Source organism: Papilio polytes, unplaced genomic scaffold (assembly GCF_000836215.1).
Source record: "Papilio polytes unplaced genomic scaffold, Ppol_1.0 DF823980.1, whole genome shotgun sequence".
NCBI classification, from domain to species: Eukaryota; Metazoa; Arthropoda; class Insecta; order Lepidoptera; family Papilionidae; genus Papilio; species Papilio polytes.
Window position 1 is genome coordinate 628,445 of NW_013525224.1, and position 26,165 is coordinate 654,609.

A 26,165-nucleotide genomic window follows, 5' to 3' on the forward strand; every position below is an offset into this window, starting at 1 on the left:
ATATAGCGAACTCCGCTGTCTACGTCACGTCGATCAACGAGAATGGTGCCATAGAGAGCAAACCTACGATATCATCACCTAAATCGCAACCGAAGTCTTTGCAAGCGAAACCGGCGCCGGTCATAGCGAACGGTGTTGCGGAAACGAAAGAAAATCGAGAAGAGAACGAACCGGAGAAGCACGAACAAGACTCTAGTGAGAAGTTGAAGGTGACAGTGGAGTGTGAAGTGAGAGTGGAAAGTGAAGTGAGTGGAGAGAAGAGTGACGCGTTGAGTGTTGCTCGCGAACACCTCAGTAACGGCCGCTGTGAGAAGTTGCTGGGCGAGCAGCCTGACAGGCCAAGGCCCGCCGCCGATAAACTCGCTCCTGGAGATAAAGGGTATGTTTATTATCACAATATCGTCATCTCATAGAGCTCGTAGAACAATTTTAAGATAACGATAATAAGTTTTAAACTAAGCTATTACGAACTCTCAAGTAAGGTAAATCTGCTAATGCCATAATATCAATGGCTGTTGCTCGCGACTTCGCACGCGTTCAATTATAAAATATAGCCTATGTTACTCAGCGATAACGTAGCTTTCTAATGGTGAAAGAATTTTTGCAATCGGTTCCGTAGTTTTTGAGTTATTTCGATACATACAAAAATACAATTCTTTTATCTTTATAATGTTAGTATAGATGAGGTTTCTTTTCTAAAGCCTTTCCAACTGTTAGAATGCAACAATTCTAGACTCATCTTAAATACTAGCTTTCGCCCGCGACTCCGTCTTCGTGGAATAAAAAAAAACAAAAGTGAGTAGTCTATGTGTTCTTCCAGATTATCCTTTACGTCTATGCTAAATTTCATCAAGATCCGTTCAGCCGTTTAAGCTACAAACTCTAACAAACATTCATATAATACTAAATAGTAAGATAACACGATATTTATGATCGTATATCTATATCGTTCAACAACTGTTACGCTATATTTAAATTAATATTTGTTTATCGACGAAGGAAGCTATGATGCGCACGCGTCTACCTTTGTATCGTGCACCTGTGTAACTTACACTATACTGTACCTTGTAGCTCGCTAGTACTATTGTTGACATTGTTCAACATTCTATCTATTTCCAACCTTATTTCAAGTTCTAGAAGTTTTAAAATCAAATTTCCTTTCTTATAGACAGTTTTCTATGTTGGTATGATGCTTTATCCCATGCTTTAAAACTCATGTAATGAACACTAGGGTAACTATAACGTCGTTTCTATCCTGCATAGTAACGGTGTTTATTCAGAGTGGGGTAACAGGTTAACGCTACACGGCTAGGGTTGCCAAATTTAATTAAAACTTAGATCCAAAGACCGAATTTCCTAATGACCTAAAAATGGCGTCTAACCGTTGATCCTAAAATCTACCGACTTATTTTACAACACCCACGCTTGAAAACATTTTATATTCGGATATTTACATACAAACCCGAATACAGGTCAAACTCGATTAATGGCAGCCCTAGTTTGGACGCACCCTGCGTGTGCGAGCAACGCCGCGTGACGTGATACGGTCGACTGAGCAATGCATCGAAATAATACACCTTGTTCCGATCTATAACTTTAGCATTTTGACCATAAACAAACTTCACATGTAACTAAAACGAAATCATACTTATTATTTTTATAAATGCGAAAGTTTAGATGGATGTTTGTTAGAGTTTGTAGCCTAAACAGCTAAACCGATTTGAATGAAATTTGGTATAGATATAGAGGATAGTCTGTGAGAACACATGGACTGCTTTTTTAGTTTTTTTAATACCACGCGGACGAAGTCGAGAACGAAAACTATATTTTGGACTGAACACATTATGACAGAGAGCTGGTTCCCCAAACTACTTATCGGATTTTCCCTCTGTTACATACAATCGGGTATTTTTGAATCTTTAACCAGTAATGGTATTCAAATTGCTAATGTTTAAACTTCCTAGTCGCTATGGGTCTTTCTAAAATGGCTTCTCATGAAGGCGGCGGTACTCAAAAGACCCTATCACCACAATCAGTGCAATTAAGTGGCCGATCTCAGCCGGAGATTGCTAGCTATCTGTAATCCACCACTACAAATAAGTGCTGTTTCATAACGTCTTATCTTGTGATTACATCTCATAGAAATATAAAGCAAAGTTCAAATGTTAATCTTGAAAATAAAACATATTTCAAATTTAGATGCCTTACTATCTTTATTTCCTTTTCACTACGAGGGATTGGATCTTCTCTTTGTTTATCTCAACATTATCCTCTTCCTTCTTATCCTATTCCCGTAGGGCGCAACAGGTTTTTGTCCTCCACATAACTCTTATCATACGTCATCTGTCATCACTCACTTTTCATGTCACCTTTCACGCAATCCATCCATCTCTTTCTATGTCTACTTCTACTGGTGTACCACACTCATAACTAACGTTCTTCTTGTAACATGCGATTCATCCCTCATAACGCATATCCTCTTCAAAAAAACTATCCATACTTTCTTTTGTTATACAGTTTGTTATTGAATCTCCAGTTTAAAACAGATCGGAATTCATTCGACATCCAAGTAATTTGAATTTCAAAGTATAATCAGTTTTGCAGATTGTTTGCAATTTGATTCGTGCTCAAGGCATGGTCTTTTATCTTTGTGATGAATTCCTTAGTCACTAAGTTTGTATTCATAAATAGCTCGTAAAATACAAAGAGTAAAACCTACTTCATTCTTTGCCTTAAAACCTGGAGTAACATATTTTTTTCGTTAACATAGTTTACCTATATCATAAGATCCTTGGGCACAACTGTTATGCGATTGTCGATTGTTTCGCAGCCAATTCAAATGTTTATTTTCACAACTAAACATTGAGAAGTGTCCCTACCTCTATAGGAATAAAGGCGAGACTGCAGCGTGCGATAGTTTACTCAAAGTTGTGCAGACGCTGTAAAGTTAAACTCTTTTAATAATTAATTTCTTTTGCTATCGTTTAAAACCATATTGTGCGATATAATAGAATATCAGCGCTTATTTTTATACTGTAACTAGCTGTTCCCGTGCGACTTCATCCGCATGAAATTATGAAAATGTTATTGTTTACATCTGTCAAATTATCAATTACAAATGTCAAAATGACATGGCATAATGACAACCTTGCTTCCTTGGTGTTGGCAGCAACTTATGGTCTCTTTCCCACATTCGGGTTTTTAGCCAAAATATTTACCCCCTAAGTTCAATGGCGTTAAAATATATAGCCTAAAGCGTGACGCAATTGTAGGGCTTTTTATTAAAAAAAGAATTATTCAAAAATATGCTGTAATTACTGACATCTTAGGTAACAAAGAAGTGTGCGTTTACGCTTTATTATAACAGTATAGATAAGCACAAAGCTGAGTAAAGGCCTAATCCAATCATAGCAAACTTAGTTAAAAATAATATTCATAACTTTTATATTTACTAGTGTGTTCTTTTTGTTGTTATTTGTAAGATTTTTTCCCTACGTCATTATTTTTGCCTTCTGAATGAATTAAATGGCTTTGCTGTATTATTATTGTTATTAACTATATAAAGTTTATTTAGTACTTGTAAAGATGTTGATTAAAATAACTCGTTCATATTTCGCTTCTCGATCATGTTACCGTCTCAGCATCAAGATCATATGGCATGTACGGTCACTTTTTACAACTACATGCCTTTCTTACACGTACGCTGTATACTAGATACAGTTATAATGTATATATGCTTTTATCTACTGTGTCTAAGTGCACGTTGCATATATAACCCTCAGATCTTTGATCATTACTTATACTGCCTTCAGGAATTCTGCTACTGTCGATTTGTTAAACACAAGTAGTTGCTCGCGACTTTGCCCGCGTGAAATTAAAAAAAAATGGAACAAAGACAGTCTATGTTAGTTACTGTTAACGTAGCTTTTTAATGGTGAAAGATATACATACAACATACAGAAATACAAATGTTAGTATAGATATCTAATCTATAGATTTAACAAACAAAACTAGCAAGTATAAGTGTATTAGTAACCATAAAATAAGTCTGAGTTCCGAATGAATTGTAGATTTTCTATTTCATTTACATTTAAAGAATGCTTAAGTAAAAAAAACTGCGATAGTTAGGTTCTGGCGTAGATTAATTAAAATAAAAACTATTCACGTAATACGAAAAGGGTTATTATTACCCCAAGCGTTACCTGTACAGCCTCCCCCACCTGTTACCCGATTCTTTCTCGCTCGCACTTGCGCGCGCGCAAGGTTGCGCTCTTCTTCCATTTTGAATTCAGATTATTTCCATCTTACCTGCGGAGTGGACGTGTTCGTGACGTGTTGTGTCTGTGCTGCCACCTGTGTTTTGTGCTAGTGTTTGTGCTGTGCTGGGAGATGTGAAGTGTTATTAACACAGAAAAAATGCACTACAAACTTTTTAAAAGGTATTTCTTTATATAAATGTTACTTTTATTTGACGTGTGGACGTGGTAATTATTTTTTTATAACGATGGACTTTGTGATACGTTGTATTAGATTTATTTTTTTATTTATATATACGATTAACAGGATTCAAGTTTCTTTACTTAAACATAACTTAATATGTCGTTTGATTTCGTCTATATGTGTTTGTTAAGTGATCGTTATTTTAAAGGTTACGTTCAGGTTTTAAGTAATTAAAGTGGTTCCTTTAAAAAACATTCTTCATAGAAGGCAGTTCCGAGTAAAATCTATTGTTTATGCTTTATAACTTTAAATACTTGATTTATAAGTTCTAAGTAATGTTTAAACGAGGAACTTAATGAGTAATTCTGGGTACTTTCAATGAGTTCCCAGAAAACACGTTTAACGTAAACTGGATTATCTATTTTGTATTTATTTCAATTGAAAAGATATTTCATAATGACGTCTTTTAGACTTATATTAAATGAAGAACGAATTTAAAAATTTAAACATGATGATGACCTATGAAGGTTTTTTAAGACACAAAACTCATTAAAAATATGAAAATAATAATATATAGCCTAGTATTAAGTAAATAAACTAATTTTAAGTTGAACGTAATTAGTAACTTAACAGTTACAATACACTGTTCACTGTCAAAACATATATATGAACTTATAATTAAATAAACAAACTATGTATAATTTTCTAAAGTCACTTGACGTCTTTAAAAAAAACGTACTTGAGTATAATGACGACAAACCGGCGCCTAGAAACAAAATCATAGCAAAAAAGTAAGCATAAAAACTTTTAAGATTTTCTTCACTTAATCGTGTACTTGAACTTCTTAACAAGCTAAATGGGATGGTTTCACTTGAATGAAGTGGATTAACTTTTGTTTGTCAAGTTATTCTAATACAGGTATAAAAAAGTTTTTACAGAACTTTAGAGTAAACGGTTTCACCACAATATAATTAAAGTATGTAACATTTAGAAAAAGAATAAAAATCTTGTCTCAAACATTTGTACTCTAAATCGATCATTCGTCACTGTTGTTCGTATTCCCTTAATAATTTCACATTTAAACTTCAATGTATTAAAAAAAAAAATAAGGTTTCAAAGGGTCTGTCCCACCACTCGCTGATAGACGCTCAGATAGCTTTAAAGTGACGTCACTGTCAGATAAGGGAACAAAATCCGATATATCCGATATTTTACTCGTTCGATTGTCATTTGAATTTACAATTTGGTGGGACAGGCCTTAAAACCTTTTTTAGGACAAGATATTTACACTCAGATATATGTCGTATCATAACGGTCTTCCTTGGAATTTGTCTTTAAGATCCGTTGCAAGAGACGACACGTACCTTCTATAATATCCGGCGTATAATTAAGTACTTCTGAGTACACCCTCCATAAACCGGCCGTAAAGGAAATTTGTAACAGGCGGCATTGTCTACACCAGCGCCTCTTCTTGGAGCGGGAGAAATTATTGACAATACAAACGCTGTTCTGACGTATGAACCGAGAAAACGTTACATAAAAACGAGTTCTATTGGGATGAGATAAGGTTGAAAATCCTTTGTGAATAATAATCTTAGGCTTTTTTGAATTTGTAACGTAAAACAATGGCAGCATTGAATATTCCGCATTCGTCCGATTTTCCCGCGCTGTCGCGTTAATATTCGAACTGGCCTTTGGATTAAACGTCTCAGGTTTCGGATGTATTTTAAAAGTAACAATTTTTTTTTCGAATGAAAATTTTATTCATAACGTTGTTTATGCGACTGGGAATGAATAAAACAATTTCTTACTTCCGTTGATGTTTGGGGTGATTTAAAAATGTTTCAATTTGTCATACATTGCTATGTATGTAGCAGAAACCTGCGTTGTAGCAATTGTCCTTAGGTTTTCTGTTAAAATTACATTATAGTTAGGCTAATTATTAAGCGTATTAATCTTACTAATATTATAAATGCTAAAATTTAGGATGGATGTTTGTTAGAGTTTGTTGCCTAAACGGCTGAGCGGATCTCGATGAAATTTGGCATAGACGTAGAGGATAGTCTGAAGGAACACATAGGCTATTAACTCCACGCGGACGGAGTCGCGGGCGAAAGCTAGTGATGAAATAAAAACAATATTGGCAAAGTACTAGACATGTGTAATGACCCTTATATCTAACATATTCTTAGAGGCATTTAAGACTTGTAAACCATAATCATTGTGCGTAATTATTAGAGCACTAACCTTGCTAGAAATACCTTGAGGTCTTTATAAAGTATTTTTCTTCTAAAGTATTCAGGAAGATATTTTATCTAATCTCTCGCGGATTGTAGTTTAACATATAGCTCTTCAAACACAGATATAGTTGAGTTTACGGCTGTATTCTGAAACGAATATAAAACACTTCACTTTATATGCGCTTACAATCTATTAATGATGTCAAAAATTTAACTATCGTTTCAGTATTTGGCCGTAAGTCTGTCTAATTTAGAACTAGAATAAATAAACAGCCCTATCGGATACATTTTGTACTATCCTATAGGCTAATCTAAATCACCATTAAGTGGTATTCAAGTAAAATATGTTCACGGTTATGTTTTGTATTTCGTCTTTTTAAGTGTTGCTCACCTTTTTCACTTTTTATAAAGATTTTGCATTTTAACGTTTTGACACCGTCCTATTCACTTTTAATACTAGTTAAGTGATTTCTCATGTTTTATTAATAATTCTCACGTGCTATAAACTTTTAACATTGCTTCGGTTGTTAAAAATTAGTTAGAACACACATTTAAGAACATAACAACCACTAACTTGATGTCTGTTAGAAAAGAAAATATACATAGAATCTAGAATTTCCGTAGTAAGGCCATGATCTTAAGTTATGGGTCACGGGCGCGTTGGTTCTTTTTTATCTTTTGTTTGGCAAATAAGTGATCGGCCGTAGGGCACTAGATAAAACGTAGTCGCTTGTAACTTGATATTATAACCGCGTTTTCTAAAACTATGTAACATTGATTAATTAAAAAAGAGATTGGATTAGTGAGACTTTAAAAGAAGTTTATTGTTTCTTTTATTTCACATAGCTTATAGTAACTTAAACAGTTACGATTTCAATAATAATAATTCTGACAAAAGATTGTCAGAAATCAGTATCTAGTATCTACTTACCTATGATAATATAGGAGGAATTTAGAGTGAAGCGAAGAACCTTTTCTAACTACTCTTCGGTACGCCTATGAAAATTAATAAAATAATAAATAACTACTTTTATATTGTCTCCGGTAATATGTGGTCTTCCATAGACAACTTTAATAATGGAGAAGTATTTTAAAAGCATTTTAAAAAGAACCTATCAAGTATACGACGAAGGCTGAGATCCTCTAGATTCCGCCGCGCGTAAGTCACGAAGCGTCCGCCACAGATTAAAAAAAATAAAAATGGAAGATTAGAGATTATGGTCGTTCAGCAGTGTTCAACGTTCGGTCACATCGAGGCTTTACGTTGCAGTTATATCATTACCTCATCTCAGTATTCCCTGTTCAGATTGCTAGATTTAATATTTTCAAATATCAGAGAAACGTTTTATATTGAAGCTTTTATCTATCTTGCTAGATAAGCCATTGTAATTAGATTCAAGATTGCTTGCTGCAAGATATGTATTTTGAAAAATTAAACCGTGTAGTGTTGCCTTTTTCTAATATCGGAAAACCTATTTAAACGTGTTTGTAACCTTAAGACCTCTATATCAAATTTAAAACCGTTAGCTTCAAGTATTACCATAACTAAATTTAGTCCCTGAGTACGTGCGTACTAACGCACAATCCACGACTCGAGCTCAACAAAAAGATGACCAAAACAAACCGGCCACGACCAGTCCAGCGAGTTATAGCTTCATGAACATTTAGACAAACCACTTCTTTACGTTTGTTGACTACCAGTCTTATTTTGCCAGGTTTCTAGTTTAAAATAACGTTTGTTTTATCTGTGCAAACCAATTGTCTTATTTAATCCAATCTAATATCGCAGATGGATGTTTACAGTAATGGTCTGTCTGTATTTTTCATAAGTTTATCAATGTGTGACGTCAGATGTAGGGATCGGTTACCTGCTTTTTTCGGGAATCACCGGCGATTACTTCGGAATGCGGAGGTTTCGCCTTTGTTACCTTTTTCTGTATGGAATGAGGTTTTTTTGTTGATTTTCGGAAACATGCAGTCTTAGTGTCCGTGAGAATTTACATTCTTTTATGATTTCTGCGAAAAGTTTTGCTCCGTTTTCAGTTTAGTTTTAGGAAGTTCTTCAAGGGTAATAAGCTGGTTTTTATAGGTGTAATAAAAGTATTAAACTAATCTATGAGTATGGGATTAACTACAATTTTTTCTTCTTTACCAATAGTTGGGTTTTTAGAATAAAGTTTTCGATAATTTTGACAACACTGTGTTTCCGATTTCTTTTACTCTTCTGTTATGTTTATTTTACTATTATTTTTGCTATTTATCATTGCGTCTTACTTAAAAATACTTCAGTATAAATAACAAGTTAATGAATTGTCATGACCTTGCCTGTCCTTCACTGCACGCGTTTCGAATTTCCTTCGATGTTTTTTACCAAAACGAATTCGGTTTTTCTTAACCCCCTCGTGACATTGCCAGAGACATTATTAGTTAACTTCTACGCTTCTAAACTCATAAATAACTAGCGTCGGGGAAAGTTAATATGAGTTAGGGTTACCATTTACTTTTCGTGTAGCGGGAATTTTGTTTATTGCAACTACGGGAATAGTTTGTTTTTGTAATATAACAATTCTTAATTTGTCTTTAAAATAAGCTTAATAAAGGAATCAATATCTAATATGTGTGTCCGTCAATTAAGAGCAACACATCTGAAATTGCGGATGTCTATGGGTAGCGGTCTTTTCGTTTATTCAGCGAATTCAGGTGACCAGGAATGACGAAACTTTACATATCAATTTGCGATATTTCTAAAGGTTTTTCTTATTTGTGGTAACCCTAGCCGAAGTTAGGCTGTGTTCTTAACATTCTTTAGTCATAGATTAAGGTGCGTTCACATGAGCTGGGTAAACAGGCTGTTATCGTGCGTGACGCTCACTTCTTAAATACTTAAATTATTACTCACTTAAGTACAAAGTACTTGGAAAGCAAAGAATTTCAATAATCTATGAGCTTGAGCAAGTTTAACGAATTAAAAAAATAATAAAAAAACTCTTTATTGGACAAATTCAATGAGACTCTGTCTCCTGAAGTAATTTATATTAACAGACTAGCTTTTTTAAATTTCATAACATGATTCAACTGGTTTTTAAAGCTTGTTTTGAAATTAAGTTAAATATTACTGTAATCTTACTTCTTATCTTACTAATATTATAAATGCGAATGTTTAGATGGAGAGATGGATGGATGTTTGTTAGCGTTTGTAGCCTAAACGGCTGAACGGATCTCCATGAAATTTGGCACAGGTTTGGGGCATAGTCTGGAAGAACACATAGGCTACTTTTTATCCCGGAAGTAGTTACGGTTCCCTTGGGATTCATTAATTTAATTTTTTAATGTTTACTCGATCATTTTGCAACCGTTCATCATATCTTATTGAAATTTGGCACAGATATAAAACAAAGCCTGGTGTACACATGAGATAAGGTCTATCCCCGAGAAATCTCCGGTTCCCGAGGGATACGTAGCTTTTTGTTATTTATATAGTTCGTATGTTTTATAATACCACGCGGACGAAGTCGCGGGCAACAGCTCGTAATATATAAAACATACAAACGAATTGAGTACCTCCTTCTTTTGGGAAGTCGGTAAAAGTATCGTCTCCGTAATAAAGTAAATGTTGCAAGTTGAAATAGAAGAATAATTATTCGTTTTGATTAATTATGAAAAAAAAACATGTTTAAACTATTACGTTACGCATCTAAACACTTAATTAACAATTTACTTTCTATGATTTCTACTTTCACTGCGTTTTGTTACATTTACTTTTTAAACGTGAATATAATAAAAAGTGATATTTTACACTTTACATACTCAACTATTTTGTTTATCACAAGCTTTCGCCCGCGACTCCGTCCACGTGGAATTAATCAAAAGTGCCTATGTGTTCCTCCTGACTATCCTCTTTATCTATACCAAATTTCATCGAAATCCGTTCAGCAGTTTAGGCTACAAACTCTAACAAACATCCATCCATCTAAACTTTCGCGTTTATAATATTGTTTTGATAATGATGTTAATTTTTCTTAACTAACTGCGGAGTTTCTTAGTGCAGAAAATGATTGTGGAACAAATTTAAAAGTTCATGTTATGAATGTTACTATATTCACAACACGCTACGAGCCTCTAATGCTTCCTTACAGATTACTTGTACATTTTGATGCATACCTACATTTCTATTGGAATTATTGTTTAGGGAGATTGTTGATTGATTTTCAAATAAGCATTTTCAAAGTTTATACCGCAATGTTAGGTAACAAACTAAACTGAAACTATGTAATATCTTATGCATACAATAGATGGATATTTGTTAAATAGTATTTTTAATGCTAGGATTCTGAAGTTCCCACTTATTTTTTCGATATCTAGCGTTAGGTTGACTTATGTTTTAACGGAGTAAAACCAAATTGACGTATTTCGGAAACGCATTTCATAAATTTATCGAACCAAACCACTGAATAGTTAAAAGTAACTTTAACAGTGGTAGTGCCCGCTTTAACATCTCCGCACGAATGGGCCGGCTCGCCCGGTGTAATACCACGACCACACAGAAAACAGGCGTGAAGTGGAAGCAATTCCGCGTTTCGTCTGATGAGTGTGGTGCCGGAGGCCTAACTTTAGTCCCTTTTCCTTTCCACCCTTTTCTTAAAGGGAAAGGATGGGAGGGAAAAGTGGATTTGACGGTGGAGGAGACGCATAGGAAGGGGAAATGTCCTCTTTATGTGCGTCTCCTCCTCCGTCAATTAGGGTAGGCAACGCATCTGCAATTGCGGATGTTTATGGGCAGCGGTCGCCTTCCATTTCGGTGGATTTAGGTGGCCGCTTGCTCGTTTGTCACCTCGTATTATAAAAAAAAAAAAAAGTAGCTAGGAAACCGGTCATTAATTAGCTCAACGGATTTTGATGAAGTTTAGCACAGATTAAGAATATAGTCTGGATTATTTCCACAAACGTTGTTTATAATTCTTAGTAGTCGGAACCACGGGCAAAAGCTAATTTTATTATCATGTTTACATTTAGTCCAATTACATTCTATCGATGTTAACAAATGATTTGTCTCAGCACTATTTGTGTATAAGGAATGCAGATAAGATTTCCAGCCGTCAGCGAATACAGTCAGTGTATTCGGTGTGCAGTTAGCCCACCAAGCAGACGTAAGCCAACACCGCGGTGTCTGATGTCAAAGATCTTCACATGATTCAGATGCCTACCTTTATGGGTTAACCGTTTTATACCTACTGTCTACTGTCTACACTCGCTGTTTAATCTATGGTCTTCAATGTTCGCCGAAACTGGTTTTTCAGTTGAAAAAGAAACCGAAAGAACGGTTGTTAATAGTCTTTACAAACGATATTTATATCAGCATATGTTATTAAGACATATAGCAATTAAAATAACATATAACAAAAAAAGAATTTTTTAAATTGGTCTTGGAGTTTTTGAGTTAATTAGTTACCGGAGTTTTTTAAAGCATTGTAGCAAGATATGTATAGTGAATATACACTATACATATATTGTCTTCAACATAATATAATTTTGTTATTAACACTTGTATAAGGTAAAGATATTATAATTTTTACAAGTTTATGTTGAACTGGCAACATAAATTTCTTCATAGGAAACAATTCCGTCAGTCTAATAGAAAGTGGTTTTAATTCGGACTCGGAGACGGTACGCTTTCCTCCATTCCAACGAAACTTGCTACGATTCTGATCTCTGCGTTAGATATTCGTTAGTTACGCACGCCTTTCTGGCCGTTAATAATTCTGCTCGGTCACGAAGACATTAACTAAATTAAAGAGAAAAAATAAGAACGGGCGCACTATTTTGACTAAACTATCGTAAAACTGTTGTGCGATTGTCGATTGTTTTGCAGCTAATTCAATTGTTTACTTGCACAACTAAGAATTGAGTAGTGTGCGCACCTCCATATAAGCTTATAGGGATTAGATCGAGACTTACAACAGTGGTAGTGCCCACTTTAACATCTTAGCACGACCACACAGAAGACAGGCGTGAAATGGAAGCAATTCCGTGTTTCGTCTGATGAGTGTGGTGCCAGAGGCCTAATTTAAGTCCCTTTCTCTTTAACACCCTTTTCTTATAAGGAGAGGTTGGGAAGAGGAGGTGGATTTGACGGTGGAGGAGATGAATAGGAAGGAGAAATATCCTCTTTATGTGCGTCTCCTCCTCCGTCGTATAAGGGTAGGCAACGCATCTGCAATTGCGGATGTCTATGGGCAGGGGTCGCTTCGCCGTTTTGGCGGTTTCAGGCGGCCGCTTGCTCGTTTGCCACCTTATGTTATAAAAAAAAAGATCGAGACTAAACATTTGTTCGATAGTTTAGTTACAGATGTGTTCTCACTCTAATTGAATATTGTTACGGTGTCAGAATGTTGAAATATTTTCGGAGAAGAAAACAAGATAGTCTTCATGGAATGATGAAAATGAAATGTCGGTTAGTTCGATTAGGAAGACAAAAATAATGCGAGCACTTCATATAGAGTGGGTTTAAGATATTCAGTAGGCGCAGCAGTGACTTTGAAACGAGCATATTAAAGAACCTTAGCGTAATTTTATAACACAACTAGCTTTCACCTTCGACTCTGTTCGCGTGGTATTAAAAAAACAAAAGTGAGCCTATGTGTTCTTCCAGACTATCCTCTGCATCCATAACAAATTTCATTGAAATTCGTTTAGCCGTTGAGGCTACAAACTCTAACATCCATCTATCTAAACTTACGCATTTATAATATTACTAGCTTTCACTCGCGACTTCGTACGCGTGGAATTAAAAAAAGAAGTGAATAGAATATGTGTTCTTCCAGACTGTCGTCTACATCTGTACCAAATTTCACCGAAATCCGTTCAGCCGTTTAGGCTACAAACGTTCGCATTTATAATATTAGTATGAAAAAGAATAAAGTGTTGATATACTCGTAAGAATAAGAGAAACGACAATTAAACGTAGTTCTTCTTGCGTTGCATACTAGATAATAAAACTGATTAAGGTAAACAAGTTATAAATACCACTGACCTTTTTACATTTTGCTTTGTTTTTGATATAATTTCTGTTTACCTTGTAAGGTGTAAAGGTTATATTTACGTTTTTAAATCGTGCATTTTATTTATCAATGAAAAGTAATTTAATATGTTTTTGTTAAATTATGATAAACAGGCGTGTATAACAATTTGATTGACATATTTTACGTTTAGTTAGTACCTATGTGTATGTGCTAATCTAAAATATTATAAAGAAGAAAGATTTGTGTTTTTGTATGTATTGAAATAACTCAAAAACTATTGACCGATTTTAAAAATTCTTTCGCCGTTTGAAAGGTAATTTATCTTTGAGTAACATAGGCCATATTATTATTTTTTAAACACATAGATTATCTACAAAGCGTTTTCTCTTATGAAATCATGAATATAAAATGAAATCACAACGTTATTAATAAAATAATACATAGATGTAAATAATAACGATTTCTCATTTAATCTGCGTAGTCCAATTAAATGGTGGAAAAATTCAGATCGGAAATTGGTCGCTCGGCAATTATCTGACGTCAAGTCTTCATTCACTAATTGTCAAAAGTTATTCTATATTTAAAAATTGAAAGTTCAACAAAAGCCGGATTTATCCAATCTGTTGGATAACGGCTAAAAATATTCAATTCGATTTTTTTTTTACTTTATGTGAAACAGACTAAATAATTTTTTTTCGAAAACTGTCTGACTCTGATTGGTGTTACAATCATAAAATGTATAAAATCAAATAGATTAAAAATATCAATTATTTATACAGAGAATAAGCAAGAATCGAGATTGAATATTGATTTCGATCGTTAATAAAAACCCTTCCTTTTATAATAATAATAAATCTTACAACTTTTACCCCTAAAAAGGGTTACGTCATTTCATCTAATAAAGGACGATGCGTCGACGGGCAATTTCCCGCGGTTCGTTTTCATTTGTAGAAAATTTCCCGCCAAAAACGCTGTCAGCGCCATATTTTATGTATTCAAATAAAAACTGCAAACATCAATAATGTTCTATGATATGTTTCCTTTTTATTGTAACATCGAAGAATAGAGTTTTATCACAAAAGTTTACGTAATGTTTATGGAATTTACTTGTTTTATATTTAAGTGCTGTTTGTCTATGGTTAAATATTTAGAGGTTATATTTTAATACTTTTTGACAGTATACTGCTAATCTTTACAATATTATTCATATGTTTTATTGCACATTTTAAAACCCATTAAAGTCAATATTATTATAACGATTATTATTCAACAATAACCATCTGGAAATATTGTAAACGTTTCAGCCTTGAACAAAAAAATACGTCTTTTTACGCTTGAGCCTCTAAATAATGACTACCATTTGTTCTCTAATGGTTTAAAAAATTAAGATAGCCCCCGCTATCGAGGCGATAATCTGTGCAAAGAATTGACTTAAAACTTCCAAGCAAAAATAAACCCTCACACTGTGGATTAGATACTATTTCTGCACGGAGAAATTGGGATTTTATTCATGAACAATGAAAAGAATTTTAGTCGTATTTTACAAATCATTTAACTGCTAAAGCGATAATGACTTCGTGGTATCGATACTTATATAAGACAAACAAACGCCACGTGTATTAAATCCTAACAATAAAACAGACGCATTGCGAAATACTTCAAATAGGACTAAAAACTAATGCAGTTTGATATGTAGGAGATATTTTTTTATAACATAAGGTGGCAAACGAGCAAGCGGCCACCTGAAACCGCCAAAGTGGCGAAGCGACCGCTGCCCATAGACATCCGCAATTGCAGATGCGTTGCCTACCATTAGGAGATATTGCACACGAATAGCCATTCAAAGACAATGTTTTTTCTTTTTTTTTAACATTAAATGGCTATTAAACGATCTTTATGTCCAATACGTGTTTGCTTTTTGATCCAAAGACAAAATGTATGATTTTTTATCTGGATTATTCCCAACCGTCACCCCGCTCTATCCCCAAATGAGAATTAATCGTTTTATCCGTCCCACTATTACCAATGAGGTGACGGATGGAACCGTTATGAAATAAAATAAGTTCCAAACGTCACCTCTTCACAAAAGGTGGGACGAATGAAACTTTTTATTCTCATCTGCGTTCTCATGGGGACAGCGTGGGGTGACGGTTGGGAATAAACCTAAATATGTCTCTTTGGTAGTGTGGATTTAATAATCTTGGTAATATTATAAATACGAAATAATTTTTTTATTGATAGCTGTTTAACGAAACGATTTGCATTTCGACGACTTATTGTTCAGTCCATTCTGTACTCAATCATTGTTCTATTTCATGTAAACTAACATATTTGCACTAACTGTATTTTTCACTACATTCTGTTCTGAATTGTAAAAGTAAAACTGATTGTCCCACTATATATTTACTAAAAATATAGTGGGACAATCAGTCATTGTGCAAATTTTCAATGAAAATATTAACTATCTGTATTACTGAAACATTTATAATTGAATCCAATGCAATCTTTAACACGCTTCGTGCTACTCGACTGGCGGGTTCAAAAATCGTGGCATGTAATGTAATTTAATAGCGTTTTATTGAATTTTCATAATATAAATTTTAATCTGTGTTTTAATCCTCCTCCCATTTAAAAACTACATAAATCATTTGTTTAGTTAACGCACAAAAAGGACTATTGAGTTAAAAGTAGCTCGGAAACCGGTTTAATGTGCTATACTTTTATATGGGCCGCCTTGACTTCACAGAATCTTGACGATAGCTTGCAATTGTTCCTGTTGTGGAATTTTGCGCTAATTATTTGGAAACCAGGTTACCTAGACTAGTGATGTGTCTTCCCACGCTAGTGTTCATCTTGAATTACGTTTTTTTTTAAGAGAATTAACTGATAGATTTGTAAAAGCGCTATGAATACATCACTATGCCTTCTATAAAGGCGTCGCAAGCCGATCTGACTAGGTTTGTCGAGCCCAACTAGCGTGAATATGGTATTCCTTACAGTAGTCTAGGGCTGGAGGCCATCAGCCTACCACCATGGCGATACAAATGCTAACTTTGTCATATACAGGATGTTCTTCAGTAGTCTATACTAATATTATAAATAGGAAAGATTTGTATTTTTGTATTGAAATAACTCAAAAACTACAAAGTCGATTTTAAAAATTCCTTCACTGTTATAAAGTTAATTTTTCTGTGAGTGACATAGGTTATGTTTCTAAATTTCACGGTGACGAAGTCGCGAGCAACATAAATACATTTCTATACGAGTACTAAGTAACCGATTTCCTTCACCTTAGTAACAAATAGCGTTGTTATTAGCATGTGCATGTGCGATACAGACAGACATACTTGTGTGGTTTCCGTTTCAGATGTTATATAAAGTTGTGTAACGGAACCTACTCGCCGATGTCGGTGGAAATTGTGAAAGTATGCGTGCGATATTGCGATCAGTTGGCAAGTTGTGGCAGCTCTTTTTAGTAGTAGTTAACATGTTTGAAAAACGCTACACTATGAAAAAACTAGGGAAAGACTAACCATGCAAATATTATAAATGCAAAAGTTTATAACGATGGATGTCTGTTAGAGTTTTTAGCCTAAACGGCTGAAGGGATCCTAATGAAATTTGGTATAGATGTAGAGGGTAGTCTGAAAGAACACATAGGCTATTCACTTATGTTTATTTTAATTCAACGAAGATGGAGTCGCGAGCGAAAGCTAGTAACAACATATATACAACAGAATGATAATGAGGGTGGTACAAAAGAGGGAAACATATGACAGTGATATATCTTTGTATTTTTTTTATCTATTTTGTAATAGTCAACAATTAATTTTTATTATCCACGACTTGAGACGTTAACATATCTTTTCTGAGATTTATTGCCGCATATTAATAGTCACTTAGGATAGACTTTAGTATCGACTTTAAGTTATTACACGTGTCCTCAGTATTAACGGAACTTATAACAAAGTTCCTCTAATGTTATCTACGTCAATCTTATCCATAAACAAGGTATAAAGGCGGATTTCCACTACCAAAACACGTGATAGCTCTGTTTTCTAAAGAACATGTTTGCGATATGTTTCCAGTAGAAGCCCACGCTAATCTATTATAATAAAGTGTAAACACACACTACTTTGTGGCGTAAGATGTCAGTAATCACAGCATATTTTTGAATAATTCTTTCTTTAAAAATCACTACACTTAACACGCTTGGCTATGTATTTTCACGCTATAAAACTTAGGGGGTAAATAAATTATAAAAATACTTCATGTGGGGAAGGGACCATAAACTACAAGCTGCCAACATTACGGAAGCAAGGTTACTATGTTAACGGTAATTTTGACATTTGTAATTGAGAGTTTAACAAATTGTGACCAAAAATTTTAAATAATTTCTGCAAAATTACATCATATTTTTATTAAAACTTACTTCTGTCCCGTTATCTGTGTGTCAAAAGGTTAAAATATTTTTTTAAACAGTTGTACTGGCTGTATAACGTATCGTAATAACAGATTCATTTGTTACTATCGTTAATTAGTGTCAATCAGGGACTTCTTACAACCTCATCTTACAAGTACTCAGGAATGATTTGTTAGAATTTTTTGCACAATTAAGCAAAATGCTGTTATTGATTGATGAAATAAACGTATTGCAAGATTACCTAATGACTAATGCATGTCTCTGTCAATCATTTTGCATTCATTATTAGGGGTTTTTACAATGACATCATCAGAAACTTGAATGTTTTCGATCTATTTCTATACTAATGTTATGAAGATTTGTATTTTTGTATGTATTCGATTCACGCAAAAACTTCTGAGCCGATTTTAGAAAAAAAATCACTATTAGGAAGGTAATTTATCCATGAGTAACATAGGCTATATTTTGTATTGTTCTTTTAATTTAACATGAGCGAAGTCGCGGTTATTTATATAGGCATTAGATATATTAATTTACATTTTATATATAACTGTTACTCACAGATAAATTACCTTTCTGATGTTGAAAGAATTTTTAAAATCAGTTCAGTAGTTTTTGTGTTATTTCAATACATAAAAAATACAAAAAATTCAAATCTTTCCTCTTTATAATATTAGTATAGACTATGGTACATCCTTAATATAGTTGTTATTTATTTATTTGTAAGTTATCGTAAATGAATTGTTAATATAATTATGTAATTCTTAGTATTAATATAATTTAGAGGTTAGCTAGGATTAGTCCATTACTCGTAACTCACAAAATCAATAAAAGCTGGTAATAGCGACTAGAATGGACGTGTGTTGCAATAGAATCCCAGTAAATCACATTACCCGCCCTGGTTGACGTAACCTATACGCCATTGGCGCGTATTCACTGTTTATCATACGTTATCTGTGCCTAACAATTAGTGTGACATTGTCACTGGCAACCGCGACGCGTCTACATTTTTTTGTTTTTTTAATTACTGTCAGTGAAAGTTTTTTTTAAAATCAAAGGTAACCTGTTATACAGCCAGTTTAAATTTAAGTGTTATAGTTTTACAGTGAAGTGATGAAAAAGTTTTTATATGTATAGGAAATTCTTGTTTTGTGATATCTTCACCGCGAGTGAGGAAAACCCGAATGATACAAGTGTACGAGAAAGGTTTGTGCTCTCGATATCATTGTGTTAGGTTTGCTAATAGATAGATTAAAAGATAAATAGTTTTACGCAATATAAATCAACGTTTTAATCGATTCCACCCACTTTTGATTAAATTACTCGGTATTTTATGTTCACTATCAACCTATTTTTACCATACTAATCTATACTTCTATACTAATATAATAAAGCGTAAACACACACTACTTTGTGGCCTAGGATGTCAGCAATCACAGCATATTTTTGAATAATTCTTTCTTTAATAAAAAGCCCTACACTTACGACACGCTTTAGGCTATACATTTTCACGCTGTTAAACTTAGGGTGTAAATAAATTTGAAAAAACCTTCATGTGGGAAAGGGACCATAAACTACAAGCTGCCAACATTAAGGAAGTAATATATGTTTCCATAGAAATTGTCTAGTTATATGTCAACCTGCGTTGAACGTCGATTGTTTGCATCGATGTCGTTTATGCGAACACTTCCTATACTTCTGTTTGCTGTGTAAAGATTTACTTACACTCGGTTTGTCTTATTTGCATGTAATTTAGCATAATCTATATAATTATTGAGAGAGTCAGTGTTGTACTATTTTAAACAAAATCACTGTTCTAAAATAGGACTTAATTTTGTTTATAAATGTCATCATCATCCACTTGCCCTTATCCCTTACGGAGGGTCGGCACAGTATGTGCTCCATACATCTCTATCAGCCGTCATATCTAAATCCACTCCCTTAAGCATATCCTCTTTCACACAATCCATCCATACTTTTTTCGGTCTTCCTCTACCTTTGTAGCCACATTCAATCTTAACACTTTTTGGTTTGTGTCCCCATCCTCGCATAACATGTACATACCACGCTAACCATTTGCTTCTCAATTTCTCCACCACTGTCGCTACTTTCAAACTTCCTCTAAATGTCGTTATAGAAGGTTTTAATATTTTTAGTTAGTTTTATCAGTAGTTTTAATGTGATAATAATATATAGTAATTTTTTGCAATTTGAAATTCATTAGTTGATTAGACAAAGCGTGGTTGATTTATAAAAAAATGGACATAATACTAATTTGGAGTGTTTGAGCTTTTTCCACTGGCTTGAAATTAATATTACAAGCAGGTGATATCAATTGACATAGCGAATAGCACTTTCCAATTCCCACACGGTGTGGCCACGCGCTACGCAAACCTCCAGTACTTTCTCTGGAAACTGAAGAAATTCACATCAAACTAGTTTTTATTTATACATGTTTAACATATGATATACGTAGTGAAAATTGAACTTAATGTTTACTTGTTAAAGTACATTTTTGCAGGTTTGATTAGATGATTTTTGCTATTGACCATATGTCTAGAATAAGTTCAGTGCATACCTATACTAACATTATAAAGATTTGTAGTTTTGTATGAATTGGAATAACTCCAAAACTACTCGTACGATTTTAAAAATTCTTTAATCATTAGAAAACTACATTATTAGTGAGTAACATTCACGCGAGCGAAGTTGCGAGAAACAGCTAATATTTAAATAAATTAGATCCGAATTATAAAATTGTTCGAAATATCATTCGTAACCTTACCGACGTAATTTTAAAATTCTGATAATTAAAATCAATTAATCTCGACTTTCAATCGAAACATTTTCTAAGGTCGCAATATTACGATCAGCTGATTGCGTGTGAATGAGACGGCAACACATTCCGTCTCATTCCCGCGCCTACGTCATCAAAGTGCGCCGACGTGTTTCCGTTTAAACTAGATTTACCTGTTGTGGTCTTACAAAAATCTTGTTTGCTTTGAGTTATGTTTGACGGAAAAATGATAAGAATGTTATATCCGGATATGCCTTGTTGAGTTTTATTTTGTTCCTTGTTTAGGATACTTCTTTTCTTTATATGTTTTTAAATAATGAGAGCGTGCTTACACCTTTGACTAAACTATCGCACAACTGTTGTGCGATTTTTAATTGCTTTCCAGCCAATTTAACTGTTTACAACTGAAAATTGAGTAGTGCACACCTCCATACAAACTCATAGGAATCAAAACGAGACTAAACACTTGTACGACAGTTTCAGATGTTGCTCAACCAAGTTGCCCATGCTCTAAATATTAATAGAACAGCAGTACAGTACATTAGTTTATGTCGTGTTACTCGAAATTTTCATAGAAAACTTTTATTATAACATTTGGTTGACGTGAGATTACAACAGATCTGTTTTTTAAAATAAATATAAAACGTGTTATATGTTATATGTTTATGTTATATATTTATGTAAATATATATATGTTTCTATTTTATGTAATAAATTTATCTATTATTAGAGATATCATTGAGTGAATTGAGTCAACTATATAAAACTCTCAAGGGAACATCTAATGTTTGTAGGAGTGTGATATGTCCAAACATCGGTACGAAGGTTGAGGGGGGTGAGAAGTACAAACAGTCGCACAATGCGTATTGTGCTCGGGGAAACGGATGCGGCCGTTTGTTATGTGAATCGAGACGACTGAACCGAGACCTGTCGAACTTGCCTCAAGGTAGGGCGAAATTGACGTCCACTAAGGGCGATGGACAGAAAGGGGATGACTATATTACTAATATTATAATCGCGAAAGTTTAGATGGATGTTTGTTAGAGGTTGTAGCCTAAACTGCAGAATGGATCTCGATGTTCTGACAGATGTAAAAATAGTCTGGAAGAAACCATAGACTACTTACCATTGTTGTTTTTTTAATTTCCGCGGATACACACGCAGGCGAAAGCTAATTTTGCGAAATATGATTGACTAACAGTCGAACATAAGTCAATTAACTTTACTTAATTAAGGATACATATGTTGGCAAGAATTAAACATAAACAAACAGGATTACCCGTGAGGTTTCTTGAGTTCGTACACATCCGGGTCAAGACACTAGTCGGGTCGAGAGTGCTACAGTTAGAGGCCTTCTCTAGCTTTCGTTTAAAGAACATTGAGGAGTCAGGTTACATTACAACAAACAGATTAAGGCATCGCTGAAACAGAGGGGTATGGTAGCTATCCTCCCATCCTTCCCTAGAAGCCAAGATCATTGGCAGACGACGCCCATGGGGTAAGGCTTCTCAACTATAATGTACTATCTGTACTTGTTAAAAACATATACGATCACGTAACAAATCGATGCAATATGTCCAACATATCAAATAACAAATATCTCGCCATCTGTTCAGGTCTGGTTGTTTAATAATTACGTTGTTTACAGCTATAGCTTTTTTAACCGATTCCTATTTAAAAACGGTTCTCAATTCGACTATCTTTCTTTTCTTTTTTTTCCTTTCTGTTGGTTGTTCGATTTTCAAAATTTTATTTTATTCGTTAGTTTCATTTTGATCTCATTTTTTAAAATAATGTCCAGTAGTTTTTTTTAGTTATCTTTACTGTTATGAGAAAAAAAATTGTATTTTTTTATTTATGTATTTGATGCACGCAAAAAATACTGGACTGATTTAAAAAATCTTTTATCATTAGAAAGTTAATTTTTCTATGAGTAACATAGGCTATAGTTTGTAATATTTTTAAATTTCACTCGAGCGAACTAGCGAGCAACAGCTAGTTCTTAATAAAGAACTACACAGCGCTAGTCTTATTTTTATTATTGAAAGTAACATAAATGTCAGTGATGTAATCAATAAGGTCCATACAAGAGTTTATTCCATGCAGTATCCTATTGGATAAAGGCAATACAAAGCACACGAAATGGGTCGGGCACAAAGCACTACCTGCCCCACCGCACCTGTCACCTGTCGCACAGGTAGACTATTCAACACGGGTGTGGACTTCCGATACGCCGTTCATGTTAAAAGCAGAAGCGATTTTAGTTTTACTAAACCTGTAAAACTTTTTTAATAGACAATCTTACTAATATAAATGTTTAGATGGACGTTTGTTTGTTAGAGTTTGTAGCCTTAACGACTGAACTTGATGAAATTTAGCATAGGCGTAGACGATAGACTGGAAAAACACATATGCTAATCATTTTTTTTAGTTCCACGGGGACGGAACCACGGGCGAAAGCTAGTAACTTAATTATAGGGAATTCAGAGAGTATTCCTCGGTATCCCTCGCGGATGGGGGACCGCCCAGGGCGTAAATACAGGGATGCCACAGCTAATTACTCTCTCCTAACAGTTATCAAGTCATGGTAAAATGACGGCGTGGTAGAAATATTGCCCAGGGCGTTAGTTAGCTAAACAGCTGTCTTCTTAATATTCGAATTGTCTTAATTCTTTATCTAATCGTTTTAACAGTTAGTCACGGCTTGCATAGATATGGTTCTCGATAAAAGAAAAATTAGATAAAATTATCACATACTTTATCTGATATTAAATGTAATTTAGTTATTCAGAATTTCGTTGACAATAATATCGATTTAAATTCAAGCATGAATATGAATGTACAGAGGGTCTATCATGTATTTGTGGGACAGTTTTGAAAAGGTTTTCGTAGTCATAAAAGTTTGAGATTGATTAGTGTGCTTTATGCCCGGTAGGGGCGCTGCACAAATATAATATAAATTTTGTTGATGGTGGTATTCTTTCTGCTTGGATTGTTGGTTGAATTTTAATTTAATTTTGACCGCAATCATTTATATAGAAAGCGTATTGATGGAAATCAAATGGAGTGTGAAATTTAATGTAAACTTGACCCCGATGACTATCGGAAACGATAGATGGCGTTTTTATTAATCAAATAAATTTGAGGACTTCTTCACGCTAGATGAAGAAATATTAAAAATAGGGTAAAAGCAAATCATTTTTCATATTCTAGAAGAAGAAGAAGTAAACTGCCAGCGTTTATTTTTAATTTAAATTTCGTTTTTACTTAATAATTGTTTAATAACCACGTTGATGTCCTTAGTAATATTCAGTAGCCGTCAAAGAGTTAAAACATGTGTTTAGCTATATGTTTGGGATAATGCCGCTATCGTTGACTCTATTTTTCCGAAGAGAGTGAATGGGACAACATATAATTTTATACAAAAGTATTGGTACATACTGTGAATGGACGTCAATAAAATCGTCAATCCAGTAACCGCAAACATCGCGGCCAAGTCATTGCATTGTGACGTCAGCAATCGTTTTATTGTAAACTGTAATGCTCTGAGGGCTTATCATGAACGTATTCGTAGTTACATCCACAAAAATGTATTAGATTTGTTCAGCGCCTCTACTTCTCTAATTTCTCGCAACTGTCACACAAATTTTCGTGATAGCCCTACGTTGTAATAATATTCGTAAGTCCATTCGCTGTGTTCGGGATTTTATATGACTTAAAGTATAGCTATATTAAGCGGATTCTCTAAAATGACTAGTTACCCTATCTTGTATAGACATATTAACTGCGGCTTTTCATAAGGAAAATACCCATGTTATATGAATATTGTCCAATCATGTCCAGTATTTAAAACAAAATTAGAAATTTTAGGATTAAAGCCTCATATGTATTTGTCTCTCATAATTCTTTAAGAGATTCCATTATTCTTTGTGATTTCTCTTTGTAACTTACCCGGGATTTCGTGCGGCAGTTGCGCGGGAATGAATTTTACATTTGACTGCGAGCACTTGATCCTAGAAGCTCTTAATGTTAACGTTAGGGTGACCACAAGTTTGAACTAAGATTGAAAAATATTCTGCAGTTTTAAATGTAAATGTGTAGAAACTTAAAGAAAGTATAGGGAAGTAATGGAATATTTTTTATTTAATATACATTTTAGTATTTTTAGACTCCATGATTTATCGGAAAAATATTAGGCGAAGCATGTCAACAATGAATAACTAAAAAAAATGTAGGTTTACTTGAGTTTATCTATGATTCCGCTGTTTTAATTCTACTTGTAAAATTTTATCAAATAACATTTAATAAATACACTTTACTCGAAGCTAGGTTAGTTTCCGTGCCTATTGTAGCACTTTCTCGGCGTCGAGTTTGCAATAAAAGTAAGCCTGGTGCTAGGGAATTAGTCGTCATTATTTGCTTTGTTAAACAAAATCTCTGCAGAAGCCTGGAGTAAATAATCAGGCATTATCAACCATTTTGGAGGAAGACGGCGTCATTTCAATGAACAGGTTTTTTAAATAAGCTTCTAAATTTCATTCTTTCTTAATTTACAATTTACGTAATTAAAGTAACTAATATATGTTAAATTTACCTAACATTGCAAGTTTACTGGAAAGTTAAATTGCTATCTTAGTTTAAAGTTTTTTTTAACATCTATTTTTTTTTAATACCGCGTAGACAAATTCGCGTTCATAAACTAATACAAAAACGATTACATCTAATTTAAGAGATCATTCCTTCCGTGTAAGCAATTCAAGATGGTTCAATACAGTACAGCACGGACACGCGAGCGGCTACAAAAAGCGTATATTATTCGTAATTACAAAAGCCGTTACGTAACCGTCGTGCGTGACGACCGTCTCGCAGTTTCCTCTCTCACTAGTAACGTTAATCGACAAGAGTTACTAGACGTATCAGCTCTGAATAGATCCAAAAGATCCGCTCACGACCTTTAATTTCTGAGCTGCAGCTCAAGTAAATTGTATCATAACTATGGAAGATGATGAGTCGCGAATTTCTCGGGGTCTCGTACCACGCAAATCATATCTTTATGCAGGTAGGTGGTATATGAGTTGGCTCACTGATTTTCACTCATGCGATTCGTGAGCGGATCTACAGATCATAGAATTTAGACGAGTTACATGATTTAAGATGCAACCCTTTTCGTTGCATTGGTCAACTTGCTTAGTTGTAATAGGATGAAATCTTACAAATTAACGGTTTTGGTTTTTTGCATGAAAATT

The 26,165-nt window shown here is 34.1% G+C and overlaps 1 protein-coding gene across 1 annotated transcript in view; it reads left to right on the forward strand.

Annotated features, from left to right (window-relative positions):
* Window positions 1-26,165, forward strand: part of LOC106101444 (MAGUK p55 subfamily member 5-like) — a 90,845-nt gene that overhangs the window by 256 nt on the left and 64,424 nt on the right. The window contains exon 2 of the mRNA XM_013280680.1: window positions 7-379. Coding sequence (XP_013136134.1) covers window positions 7-379 — 373 coding nt within the window. The remainder of the gene's footprint in view (window positions 1-6; window positions 380-26,165) is intronic.